The sequence below is a fragment of the Sinocyclocheilus rhinocerous genome, unplaced genomic scaffold (assembly GCF_001515625.1).
Source record: "Sinocyclocheilus rhinocerous isolate Xijiao unplaced genomic scaffold, SAMN03320098_v1.1 scaffold472, whole genome shotgun sequence".
NCBI lineage: Eukaryota > Metazoa > Chordata > Actinopteri > Cypriniformes > Cyprinidae > Sinocyclocheilus > Sinocyclocheilus rhinocerous.
Genome location: NW_015641089.1, coordinates 345565 through 360141, shown reverse-complemented (window position 1 = coordinate 360141; position 14577 = coordinate 345565). Strand labels below are relative to the sequence as shown.

The 14577-nt window shown below is 35.3% G+C and overlaps 1 protein-coding gene across 1 annotated transcript in view; it reads left to right on the top strand.

Annotated features, from left to right (window-relative positions):
* LOC107754605 (piezo-type mechanosensitive ion channel component 2-like) overlaps positions 1-14577 on the top strand; it is a 94129-nt gene that overhangs the window by 72306 nt on the left and 7246 nt on the right. The window contains 12 exon segments of the mRNA XM_016571117.1: positions 65-168; positions 2697-2816; positions 3440-3491; positions 3569-3735; positions 3866-4044; positions 5578-6567; positions 7698-7956; positions 9498-9680; positions 11515-11800; positions 12030-12168; positions 13689-13836; positions 13999-14213. Coding sequence (XP_016426603.1) covers positions 65-168; positions 2697-2816; positions 3440-3491; positions 3569-3735; positions 3866-4044; positions 5578-6567; positions 7698-7956; positions 9498-9680; positions 11515-11800; positions 12030-12168; positions 13689-13836; positions 13999-14213 — 2842 coding nt within the window.

The following is a 14577-nucleotide window of genomic DNA, read 5'->3' as shown; positions in this document are numbered from 1 at the left end:
TATTCTCTTGTTCCGATTTGATGTGCTTGTTCTTGCTCAACGCTCTCCTCCGTTCCTCTCTCAGTGGTTAGAAGTGGTGATTATTACCTGTTTGAAACTGACAGTGAAGAGGAGGAGGAAGAGGAGGAGAAGAAAGATGAAGAACAGCCCAAGAGATCAGCCTTCCAGGTGAGTGAACCGCTGCTGGTCGGATTGAACTTCTCTGGAGGCAAACTTGTTTAAACTTCTAACTTCACAAGTTTGCATATGTGTTTTCTGTTTTGTATGTTTTTGATACATCAGGCTTGTACTGTATGATATAGTGAGAATATGGATCAAAAATATGTCATTTGGTGCAGATGCTGATATTTATATGGACAAAAAGCAAAAAGTATGAAATTCTGGTGCTTGTAAATTAATGAGATCTTTATAACAGTATAACAGACTACTTACTTAAAATGATATAAATATCAGTTGTCATTCTATATCTCCCAATATGTCTTAGTAAGATGATATTTAAATGCTTTGATCAAAACTCTGTATTTTCAAAATATATAAACCAATACAATGATGACTGAGAGATGAACAAATAAACGTTCCTCAAAAGCCTGATGATCAATTTGAGACTCAAGTTTTAACATGACTTTTATGGAGAATCAAGTAAATTGTTAAGTGTTCATCTTGAAAAATCGCTAACAATATCAAAGTTATTCTTATGTTTACTTTATAAAAATCAGTAAAGATTTGACCGCAAAAGACACATGAAGCTCGAGCTGAAGGTGATCGTTTGTACAATTACACTAAAAGAGCTTTATGGCTCCAATACGTGTGAGGTTTTTTAAGCAAATATTTTACATTACTTAGAAATTTGCATATCAAATGTGATACTGTAGGTTTTATATAGAGTTAAGAAGTTTCTCCTAGAGGAAATTGTTATTGCTCAGATGTTGCCCTGACGTAGTAAAGATGAAACCGTGTTTGCACACAGCATTTTACATCAGAAAAAATAAATCAAAAAGAAAATCCAGTGGGGAAAAACTGTAGGACAGAACTTGATTGAAAAATGGACATTGTCACAGATGTTTTGCCTAAAATTAGAAGTAAAAATAAACACAAATAGAGTCAATAGTTGTCATCAGTAAGAGCATAGAGCTACAAAATGAATGAGCTCAGGTCATTTGATGAGAAAAGTTCATGTTGAGATCTCTGACTTTTGATAGCAGACGTTATATCTTCACAAATCTGAGCACATTTGAGCTACTGTTGAGATCTCTTCTGAAACTCTAGAGGAAGACACATGTGAGATTACTGGGGTCTTTTTCTCAGGAGAAACATCTGAGAAGCTGGAGACTTCAGCTGACCAAAGTCTCCTGTTGATCTCCATTTAATCTCATTGCTGTCTAGGAGGAACCGTTGAAATATTAAAGAGATTTCATTTGTGATTTTTCTTTCCTACACTGAAAAAAAAAAAAAAATGGTGTAGAAACAAGTTTCACTCAGAAATTGTTAGTAAACAAAGAAGTTGCCAGTAACATATTTAATTAAATGTGAAATTTTGAAGTAGAAAGACTTTCTTGCAAAACATACTCTAATAATCGTTATTTACAACTTTGGTCAAAAACCAATCAAATACCAACATCCATCATTTGTGCATCTTCTTCTCTTAAAATAATTCCAACATTTCACAATGTTGTTTCCCAGAGCATCTGTTGCGTTGGTTTATCCATCTGTTTTTGTTCATGTGTTCATGTATAGTGCTGTAACTGTTTGAAGGGCTTCAGGACACTGATGTTGTGACTTTCTCCTGGTTTTTCTCCTCTCAGCAAGCAATCAGAAAGTTTGCTTCGGCCCTCGTGGCTTTACCCAGATCTGTCATTAAACTGCCCAAAACTGTTCTGCAGTATTTAATCAGGGCGGCCAAGGTACCACCGCGGGGAACGTGTCATCTGTGTTTCCATCTCTTGTGTTTGTTGATGGTGTTTTATTGTAAGATTTCCATTCCATGTTGTTCCAATTGTGTAATTTGTAAAAATATGAAATGGTAAAATATAACTCCTTCAAGGATGCATGGAATGGAAATGATTTCGGAGTGTTTTTCATTGTTTCATGTGGTGTTTATTTGGGACGGTACTTTTATTTTAAGTCATTTCGTTGTGTCTTTTCTGTTTATTTACTTTAAAGGTTTTTTTATTTGCTTGTAAATGATGTGATTTGCTCCACTGCATTTGAGAAATGACCACAACAAAAAAAACATCAAACCATTTTACACTCAGCGTTCACACTGAGTGTGAATCATTCTGATATTAGTGGGGCAGAAAACATTTACTGTCTTTCCATTTTCTTGTGTAACCTGGATTCAAACAACTCAGTCCAATAACTGAATAAATACACCTCAATATACATGTATATACAACTCAAAGATTTGGAAAATTTGTATGGAAAACAGTTGTTTGTATTCAGTGTGGGTATTGTGTGGTGGATGTGCTTGTTTATCCAGTTTCAGTCAAATTCAGCCTTCTCAGGGGTTAAAATACAAATTCATGGTCTAAAACAAAAATGCAATGTATGTATGTTGTGGGCAAATTTGAATCATGAGTTAAATTTCAACTGGCTTCCTGAAATGGCTGAATGTGCAGCATGTTTATGTGTTGACGTCCACGTGCAACACCATATTTAAACATTGCATTAATAAATTAATTCAAATTGATGCTCTGTAGTTTGTGTACCACACCTGGATTGCTGACTCTAAAGCAGCCCTGAAAGAAAGAGGCAAAGGGAGGCGTCATTTCTGGAAGCGATACGGCCGCAGACGTAGAAAAGACAAGCAAGAAGGTACGGCAGCCTTTAAAGGGGTCATATGATGTTGCTAAAAAGAACATTATTTTGTGTATTTGGTAATCGCATCATATGACCCCTTTAACATCTGAAAATTATGAAAGCTTGTTTCTGTCACCAATAATAAAAAAAGATAACTGCGACTTTGTATCAGACTTTGTATCTGAGTTTATATCTAAGAATTTCTCAGAATTGCAAGATAAAAAACACAGAATTGCAAGATATAAAAGCAGAATTGTGTGTAAAAAAAAAAAAAAAAAAGTCTGAATTGTGAGAGATACACTCAGAATTGTGAAAACAAAGTCAGAATTGTGAAAAGTTCCTTTTTTAAAATTTTTTTTATTCCATGGCAGGAAAAAAAACAATTGTGAGATAGAAATTTAGAATTCTGAAAAAAGAAGTCAGAATTGTGAGATGTAATCTTGGAATTGTGAGAAAAATGTCTGAATTCTGAATTTATATCTGGCAAATTTTTTGCCAGATATAAACTCGCAATTGCAAGTCAGAATTGTGATATAAAAAGCCTAAACAGGCTTCGATAGAAAATTTAATTGAAGAACTGTTTTTATAATTGTTGGTCTAATGGATAAGCAACTTCTTGTGTGTAGGTCATGTGGCGATAGAGATCGGTGAAGAAGACCGTCAGAGTTCAGAGGAAGACAAAACGGACGGACCAGGTGTGTTCATGGAGCGCATTCATTTCCTGTTCATATCAACTTCAGACAAACCAAACTAACCTTTCCACTTCCTGTAGACAATATTATCAAGAGAGTCTTCAACATCATCAAGTTCACCTGGGTGCTGTTTCTGACCACCGTTGAGAGCATCACCAAGTGGCTGAACTCCGTCTGCAGAGAATACATCGACATCTCCACCGTTCTGCGCATCGAGCGCTGCATGCTGACCAGAGAAGTCAAAAAGGTTCTATATATAATTAAGTCAAATAAAGTAACTTCAACTTTTAAGTTTAATTAACACAAAGTGGAACAAGTTTATGACGATCTAGCTGATGTTGGTCTAGAACTGATCCTGGTCCTTGTTTGTCCTGCAGGGAAACGTGCCATCCCGTGAGAGCATCCATGTGTACTACCAGAAGCAGATGAAACTGAACGGATCTCATGAATCTGGACTGGACCGGATCAGTGAGGAGGACTCCTGCTCAAACAGAGAGCGCCGCAGACGGGCCAGCCACAGTCTGGATTCCTTCGCTTCCAGAGACAGCATGTCCAGGTCTTCATCTTTGACTTGTATTATTATAGGGTGAATCTGACAAAAAGTCTCAAGAAATGTAGAAATTATATTTCTAAATTTCAAAAGAATCAAAATAAAATAATGATTTTTTGCGTTCTGACATAATTTTCATGACATTCATGACAGTTCAAGTTTTTTTCTCAGGAGCAACATCTGAGAACCAGGAGACTTCATTATTTTTGTACTAAATTTTTCTTGTTATCTTTTTCATTGCATTATGCTCCCGCTCATGTCATCTGTCCATCTGTCCATCCATCAGTGCATACACCGAAGCCACCATGCTGTTTTCCCGTCAGTCCACCTTGGACGACTTGGACGACATGCCTCAGAATATTCCCAAAACCAGCGAACGCACTCATCCCAAACTGCGCAAAATGTACGGTTTGGACATGTCCAACTCCTCTGCGGACAGTGGAAGCAGCGTCATGTCCAGGTGCTGAACTCATAATCATCAAATCTTCATCACATTCATCCTCACCCTCCACACTCCCATCATATGAAGGACCAAACCTGCAGAAATTAAAAATAAATAAATAGATAGATAAATAAATAAATGTAATAATGGAAAATAAATAAATAAATAAATGACTTGATAAAAACAAATATCGTTCATTTGCAATAAAATTTAATTAAAATCCTGAATTTATTTTTATTACTTTTTTTCCTTTATGTATTATTTTCTGTATTTATTTTTAACATTTATTTTTATTCTTTTTAACTTTTATTTACTTATTCTTTCATTTATTTTTAATATTTATTTAATTTGTTTTATTAATGTGTTTATTTATTTATTCTTAAATGTATTTATTTATGCGCTTATTTTATTATATTTATTTATTCCCACATTTATTTATTTCCAGATTTATTTATTCATTTATTTCTTGTTACTTTTCCGAGTGCAACATGGAAATGAGGGAGGCGGTCCTTGTGGAACTCCGGTGAATCATTGGTTGAGAGCTCATGCAGAAACTAATGAAATTTATTATTAAAATTAATGCAATTTAATATTGATATTATTAATATCATTATTAGTATTATAAATGTCATCTAGTGGAACTCTAAAGAAAACATTTAACATGATTAATAGTAACAACAACAGCAATAGTAATAATAATAGTGTTATTATTAATATAAAATAATACATGTATTATTTTAATAATAAAGCATATATAATGCATATGTTTTTATTATTGTAGCATAACTAAAATCATTGGTTCTACATATTGGACATTTTGGATGTGTCAGACATCAATCATCCTCTAGAAATTAATAAAATCCTGAAAAAGGATGATATTTCAGTAGTAAATATACAAAAACAAATATATATATAATTGTTATTCAAAGTAAAAATGTCTTAAGATGTTACTCTTATATATGTATGTTATGTTTTACATACATTGATATGTTTACAGTGATTGTAATATCGTTATAATAACAATAGTATTTGTAAAATTGTTATAATAATACATCAACTGTTTCCTGTTTGTGTTGTTTTTGTGGTTTTGTTTCCAGTGAAGTTACTCAGTCCGTTACACTTTTCTCTCGGCAAGGAACCAACGACACTCTAGACGAGGTCGAGGACGAGAGAGAACAGGTGGAGGCAAAAAAGAAGGAAACTGCAGAGACTGTTGAGGACAAACCTGAAGGAGCAGATGATGAGGAAGTGAAAGAGGAAGAAGTGAAACGGGAAGCGATGAATGAGCTGGCAGGGGAAGTGACACAAGAAGTGACGGATGAGCTGGCAGAGGAAGCAATACAGGAAGTGACAGGTGAGCTGGCAGAGGAAGCGATACAGGAAGTTACAGGTGAGCTGGCAGAGGAAGCGATACAGGAAGTGACAGGTGAGCTGGCAGAGGAAGCGATACAGGAAGTGACAGATAAGCTGGCAGAGGAAGGGATACAGGAAGTGACAGATAAGCTGGCAGAGGAAGCAATACAGGAAGTGACAGGTGAGCTGGCAGAGGAAGCGATACAGGAAGTGACAGATAAGCTGGCAGAAGAAGCAATACAGGAAGTGACAGATGAGCTAGCAGAGGAAGTGATACAGGAAGTGACAGATGAGCCGGCGGAGGAAGTGACAGGAGAAGTGGAAGAGGAACTCCAATGGGATTTGGTGGATCCAGAGGAAGCAGTTGAAGATGTTCAGGTTCTTCAGCTGGATTGTGAGGAGCATGGAGAGGAAGAGCAGTGCATTTCTGAAGATGAGGATGGTGAACAGCCAATCCGACGGGACGAAGGTGAATCATCAGGACCGGAGAACATGCAAACGGACGTGATCAGCGGGCAGCTTTTCACCCCGGACACAGACGCCCCCAACACCTCAGACGCTGACGTGCCGCCCAGCTACAGCAAAGCCGTGAGCTTCGACCGTCTGTCTGTGAGCTCGGACGACAGTGACAAACGGCTGATGCTGATGACGCCCGACAGCAGATCCGATCTGGACGACCCTCTGCTGCCCTCCATGACCACCGATCTGACCGCCAGTGAACTGCTGCTCAACAAGTGAGTTAGTCTTGACTACATTACAGCTTCTTCAGAGGGGTCCCAATACTGACATAATATCTTACTACATACCGTTGTTTTACTATTATTTATATACTATTATAGTCTTTATAGAATTTGCTTTTTATTTTTAAATTTTCAGTTTTCTTTTTAGTAAAATTTTAAATAATTTTTTTATGTGTTTTGGTCATTTTTATAATTTTTTTTATTTTTATATATATATATTTCTAAATACTTGTAATACATTTTTATTTAAGCTTTAGTTTTAGTTTTATCTCAGGAATGTTTTTTTTTATGTGCATTTATCTTTTTTTATTAGTTTTTGTTTTTAATTCCAGATTTTCAAATAGTTGTATCTCAGCCAAATATTGTCCTATCATAACAAACCATACATCAATGGAAAGCTTATCTATTCAGCTTTCAGATGATGTATAAATCTCATTTTCGAAAAATTGACCCTTATGACTGGTTTTGTGGTCCAGGGTCACATATTTTAAAATAGTTGCCATTTATTTTTATTTGTGCTTTAGGCTTAGTTTTATTACAGTTGGCAATTTTATCATGTGCTTTTGTTTCAGTTGTTGTTTTTAAAGATATTTCTAAATAGTTTTAATTTATATTTAAGTTTTAGTTTGATCTCAGTGAATAGTTTTGTTATGTGCTATTAAATTTTTTTTTTTGTTTTTAAAATGCCAAAATATTTGTAATTTTTTGTTTTTATTTAAGCTTTAGATCGACTTTTATTTCAGTTAGTAATTTTAGTATTTTAACTTAAATGTATTTCATTTACTTGCCAAGCCAAGTTATATATTTATTTATATTTATTTTTATTAATTTATTTTTAGATTTAGATTGTTTTATTTCAGTTACTCATTTTACTTTACATTTTTAATTTATATATAACTTTAACTCTATATCTGTAATAATATGAAATATTATTTCAGGTTTATTTCATTTAAAAAAATGTTTTTAATAGTTTTAGTTTCAGTTAGTAATAACAACACTGGTAATACTAAAGTATGCAATTTCTCCCCACCAGCAAAACTAGTGCACAATAGAAGTGTGATTTGTTGGTATCTGATTGGCTTCATACGGTCATTTAATGTGATTGTTTTTGCGCTGTTATCCAGAATGTTCTATGATGAGGAGCTGGAGAACTCTGAGCGTTTCTATAAATCGCAGCCGCTCGGGCTCCAGCTGTGTTATGCTCTTTATAACCTGCTGGTGGCGCACTCTGAGATGGTCTGTTACCTGGTCATCATCCTCAACCACATGATCTCAGCGTCCATGGCGACGCTGGTGCTGCCCATCCTCATCTTCCTGTGGGCGATGCTCTCCGTTCCTCGGCCCAGCAAGCGTTTCTGGATGACGGCCATCGTGTACACAGAGGTCAGGGTTTGTTTTTGGTTATATATATATATATATATTTAAATTAATACCAAAGACTTATGCACTCTCTCTTTCTATATTATGAAAACTGGTAAAACAAATTAAAAATATTATAATAGTGAAATTCCTAATAGTAATTCCAAATTGCAATAGCCTATGTTTCTCTATTCAAACAACAGCGGTTGAGTAAGTACATTTATTCAGCGATCACAATCGCAAACAGTCGAGATCTCATGACAGAACACAGACTGGTTGAGTGACACTTTCATTAAGATCGCTAAACTCCAGCTTGTTTGTTGGTGTTTTCAGATCATCGGCTGCGGCGATTCCGCAATGAGAAGCGAGCTTGTGCGCGTGGTTGCCAGATTGCTTAAAATAAGCAAAACACCGGGCAGAAAATGTATCCTTGTAACAGCGAAGCTCTGATTCGGGGATTTGAACTCTTGATATCTGGCAACCGCATTCATGAAAGCTCGCGTAGTAGAGGCGTGTAGAGCAGTCCGCAATAACATATTGTCTCCTTATTTGGACGTTCGGCGCGTTCTTTTGGGAAAGTATGCTTGAATTTGAAATATTCTATATTCACGATATTTTCACATTTTACATTGTCGTCAAAATTATCGCTAATTTTCGATATATCACCCAGCCCTAGTGATTAGCAGTAAATCTCAATCACGTACGTTCAGATGCGACCCTCAGGAGCGGCATTTACTACAAAGAGCCGTAGTTCACTGACAAACTATGCAATATCGCGTTCATTGATGCAATAATTATATATTGATGCGTTCATTACACTGCAGCCCTATTACCAACATTCTTCAAAATCTCATTGGAAGAAATTAAGAAATTGAAGAAATTCATACAAATCCGGAACTGGTAAATGCTGTAGAAATGAATTCTGTAGGCACAGATTCTGTGCAGGCCAAGTTATACACCATCAGGCAATCCGTGATGTAGATGAGCTTGTTGCTTCATCAGAACAGATTTGGAGAAATGTAGCATTCCATCACCAATGAATGGATGCTCTGCAGTGAATGGGTGCCGACAGAATGAGAGTCCAAACAGCTGATAAAAACATCACAATAATCAACACCACTCCAGTCCATCAGTTAATGTCTTGTGAAGCCAAAAGCTGCGTGTTTGTAAGAAACAAATCCATCATTAAGACAATTTTACCTCTATCTATAATATTGCTTTCTCCAGTGAAGGAGTCATCTTGTCTGAATCAGGAGAGACATTTTTGCTTTTCAAGACATTAATTGCTGGACTGGAGTGGTGTGGATTACTTGTGGATTATTGTGATGTTTTTATCAGCTGTTTGGACTCTCATTCTGACGGCACCCATTCACTGCAGAGCATCCATTGCTGAGACAGTGATGCAATGCTACATTTCTCCAAATCTGTTCCCATGAAGAAACAAACTCATTTAGATCTTGGATGGCTTGAGGGTGAGGACATTTACAGCAGATTTTAATTTTGGGTGAACTATTCCTTTAAATGTATGTATAAATAATTCATAAATGTGTTTTTATTTCCTCCAGGTCACCATCGTCGTCAAATACTTCTTCCAGTTCAGCTTTTTCCCATTCAACCAGAACCTGGAATTCAGCAAGGGGAAGCCGTACCATCCGCCCAACATCATCGGCACAGAGAAGAAAGAAGGATACGTGCACTATGACCTGGTTCAGCTGCTGGCGCTGTTTTTCCACCGATCCATACTAAAGGTTCGTACTCTCATTTGCCACATAATAGTGATGCTTGATGTGATAAATCTAGCAGCACTAATAAAGCTTGTCAGTAAAGCAACTTTCAAGTATAATTGTGCTTTTTGTTTAAAATATATATATATATTCTTGCGTCGAGCCCAGCTAATGAAAATATGTTTTAAGAACAGTTTGCTGATGTTCCCATGAAGTTATGAAAACATTATTTCCAAAAGTTCTCTGAATGTTCAAAGCGTCCAGTTGTTTAGATGTTTTAAAAAGCTTTTGTTTTTTTCAGTTATGCCAACATTTAAAGGAACATGCTGTTTGATCATTTTGGGAACGTTACATTTGAATGTTTGAATGTTCTCTGAACATTCCGAAACAAACAGGTAGTAACATTTGAAATACATTCGACGAATGTCCAACTACAACATTTCTGAAAAATCATGTAAATAATGTTTTTGTGCATTTGAGAACATTATTAAAAACCAGATAACTTTGAACAAATGCTCTCTGCTACTTGATGAACGTTGTTCATAACTTTTGAGTAAATGTTCCCTGTTAGCTGTGAATTAGCATATGCAAAAATAAATGCAGAATACATAGAAATTAAAAACCTAAATAAGTATATTTTATTATTATATTATATTTTGCATATTTGTTTGAGCTTTAAGATTTGCACACTAATGGATGTTGCGTTCCAAATTCTTGTTCAGAATAAATAACGGCTGCTTTGCTTGTTTTCTGCTATAGATTTGAGACGATTAGCAGCTCAGAGGAAAGATTAGAGCCAAGATTCAGCTGGAAACATAATTCACCAGACATTAAGAAATCTAAACGAAGCCACTAGACTGTTGAGAGCTTTGAAAACCATAAAATGTATTTTAAAATCAATTCCTAGCATCTGAGGTTTCTCTCCTCTCCAGGTTTCAGATTATTTCAGAAAATCAAACACAAGTAAAAAGCTTCAGCATGACACTGCACTTTTCACCAGGATACCTAGTAAAATCTGCAGAATCGAGACCAATCTGAGACATGGAGAGGAGAAAATGATACATTTTATAATCATACAATTTTGCACTGACTCATCTTTGACAATAAGGAATATTTAGTAATTAACTCTTAAAAGCAAAAGCAAAGGTTTACCTGTTCAAAAATGAGCGTGTGTGGGGAAAAGAATTTAAAAGGACTTTATTTACTTCTACAGTTACTAAATGTTCCTTACTGTGAAAGATTCATCAGTGTACATTATTGTTAAAAAAAGACAAAAAACACAAAAATTTTATAATTAAAAAATAAATAATATATATTATAATACATATATTAAATTATTTGTATATTATATAAAAAAATAGAACATTACAATTGGAACATTTATATATTTCTCCTTTCTAAGTTTCAGATTTTGCACAGTTTTTGTGATATTACTAAGTGTAATGTCATGCTGAAGGTTTTTACTTCTGTATGATTTTATGAAATAATAAACACTGCTTGTAAAGATTTGCGATTTTTAAAATGCAATCCAACAAGCCTTCAGAAAGTGTTGTTTGTTAAATATTATATGAGCATTTTAGATTTATTTAATAAGAGGTTTGCAATTATTTCGCAACCCTGCCGTATCTAGTTTAAAGCCCTGATTTTGTGTGTTATTTATTTTTATTGCTTAATGTAATGGTATATAAATTTTTATCCTGTTTGCAGAAAGTGCCTTTTATTTACTTTGCAACTTTGATTAAACAGGCAATAAATGGGTCTCAAATTAATCAGTTTTCCTTTTACAATCTAGCAATACCTTCAAGTTTGTTCTCCTTCATTAATGCACCTGCTGTCTCTCTCTCTATCGTGGGCTCAGTGTCACGGACTCTGGGATGAAGACGACCCTAAAGCGTCCCATAAGGATGAGTGTCTTAGTCAGGATGAGCCTGTGGATGAGGGGAAGATGGCGGTGGCAATTCCACCCGAGGAAGAGAAGAAGAGTTCTCCAGCATACTCGCTCAAGTCTGTGAATCTTGGCATGTCCGTGGACTCGTCTCAGGTGCACATGCAAATACGTTACCCTGAGCATCGGCCTCACCTGCCGCGGCAGAGCACTAGCGGATCTCACCTGTCCCGCCGCTCATCTGCATGCTCCAAACGCGGTGAGGAGTCGTAACACAAACATCCCAGACCTTTGCTTTTCTTCTCAGATTCGCATGCATAGATAAACTCATGCATCGATTTTACTAGTACTGGCTTCATCTTGATCTAGCATCATCATTGTGGACAACTAGTGAAATTAACCGTTTTTTTTTTTCTTGGCTATTTTGCCGGGTTAGTCTGTGGTTAAGCATTGCTATGGTGACGTTTGGTTGCTGGTTTGTTTCACAGGCAGCACAAGCACACGGAACAGCATTCGCAGGGAAAACAGCACCATAGAGCCAGAAGTTCCGCAGAAGAGCCGGAAAGAAATGATCATGGAGAAGATCCGAGAGCAGCTCATCAAAGCAAAGGTTTATGTGATCAAAAAGTAAGTGTGTTTGGGAAAAGAGATGTTATTGTGAAAGATTAAAAAAAATTATATCATGTTTATATATAAAAAAAATAAATTTAGTTTAAAAATGATCATATTTATAATATTATATCAAAAGAATGAATTTATATTAAATAGGTTTAATATTTCTCCATCTCTGAGGCAACTTTTTTCTTTCTGTGGATGCAATGAGGGCTGTGTGGGTGGAGAAATCATATTAACCAATAATATCAGAGCCCAATTTTAGGGCCCTGTGATTTTCACAGTGTGTAAAACACGGACTGAATCATGGAATCCAGTCATAAAAATTTTAGAATTTCAGATGAAAAAAATCACAAGTAAGACTGTACAACTTAATCAGATCGCAATATGGATTAGTGCCTGTGATTATTAAACTGCAAAATATGAGGTTTGCGTGTTCTGCGTGTATCTACTACACATACTGAAGCATGCATGACACTCGTCTGTCGTCTCAATATATGCATTTCAATATTTCATTTGAGAAAACTCGTCAGGTACACACAAAAACGTAAAGGTCTTCATGACAACCCGTCAAAATAAAAGCTTGATTTAACTTTTATTATTTAATTATGACCAGAATGGCTTACTATTGTACAGTAGAATGTACTTTTCAAATTAATAATAACAATAATAATAATAATGCAGTATATTAAACATTATTTTTAAGGACTCTCACACAATTTTTTGGTCTGTGTTTTAATTTTAAAGAGAAAATCTCTGTTGTGCAGCACTGTTTTCCAAAAAAATTACAGGAATTCTATTTTAAAAGGTTAAATTGTTAAAGTTTTATGCATACGTTTTATTACCATCGTCTTTGATGAACAATTTGCATTAAATCATAAAACACAGAATCCAGAAAAACAGATTTTTAAATAAAAATATTTCTTATGGCACTATTGTTGTTATCATTTTAATAAATTATTAAATTGCTAAAATTGAATGAATTCAATTGATTAGACATGCCTTTTACTTATTTAAATTTAAAGGGTTAGTTCACCCAAAAATGAAAATTAGCCCATAAATTACTCACCCTCAAGTCATCCTAGTTGTATATGACGTTCTTCTTTCAGACGAATCCAGTCGGAGTATATAAAAAATTGTCTTTGATTTTTCAAGCTGTTTCGAATTACTGAAATAAATGAACTTTTCCACGACATTCTAATTTATTGAGCTGCACCTGTACACCTAGGATGACTTGAGGGTGAGTAATTTATGGACTAATTAAAATTTTTGGGTGAACTAACCCTTTAATTAAAGTATTAAAATGGAATCCAGAAAATTTTAAATGGAAAACGTGGAATTTGGGAAAAAAACAATGGATAAATTCAAGTCCCATCCTATGCACGTTTTTCTCTCACTGAACAGATTACAGAAGGGTTATGAATGCCATTTCTGACTGTTTGGGCTGATTGATGTGCATTCTTTCATTCTTTATCCTATGTTTAATATATTTTATTAGTCTGTCTCTTCAGTCTCTGTTTATCTTCTCTCTTCAGATTGGTTGAGTTCTATCAGCCCATCCGTCAGTTCTTCTATAACCTGATTCATCCGGAGTACAACGCCGTGACGGATGTTTACGTCTTGATGTTTCTAGCAGACACCGTTGATTTTATCATTATTGTCTTTGGCTTCTGGGCATTTGGGGTAAATTTGAAAAGTATTTGGAATTATAAAGAGTGTCAAACACATGATGCATGCCAGTAAGGATTCAGATCAGATCTGCTTTTTCTCTTCTTTTTCTCTTTCTGACTCTGAAAATGGACTTTCCATGGCTGTGTGTTGATGTGTGTTTTGTCTGGCTCACAGAAACATCAGGGTGGTGCTGATATCACATCCTCGCTGTCAGAAGACCAAGTTCCCGGGCCGTTCCTCGTCATGGTGCTCATCCAGTTCGGCACGATGGTGGTGGATCGCGCCCTGTACCTCCGCAAGACAGTGATGGGAAAAGTGATTTTCCAGGTCGTCCTGGTGTTCGGCATCCATTTCTGGATGTTTTTCATCCTACCAGGAATCACAGAGAGGTAAAAGAACGCTGGGAATTTCACTTCACAGTTTCAGTTGAGGCGACAAACAGGATGCCGAATTTGAATTAAAATCATTCATTCAGGATTGTTTTGACATTATATTTTATTATATGTTCGTTAATCCTTTATATGTTTAATAGATAAAACTCTGTTAAATTTTGACATCATTTTGCATATTATTAACAAAAATTTTATTTTCATCAACAAAATGCCATTTTAGTGAGAGTCTATGTATGTATAGAAAACAGAATTTCTGAAAATTCTATAAAAAAAAATAAAAAAAACATTTCATTGGGCCATATGAAAAGTTTAATAAAATCATTAAAACCAGAATCCAGAAAAGTGAAAACTGAAAAACATG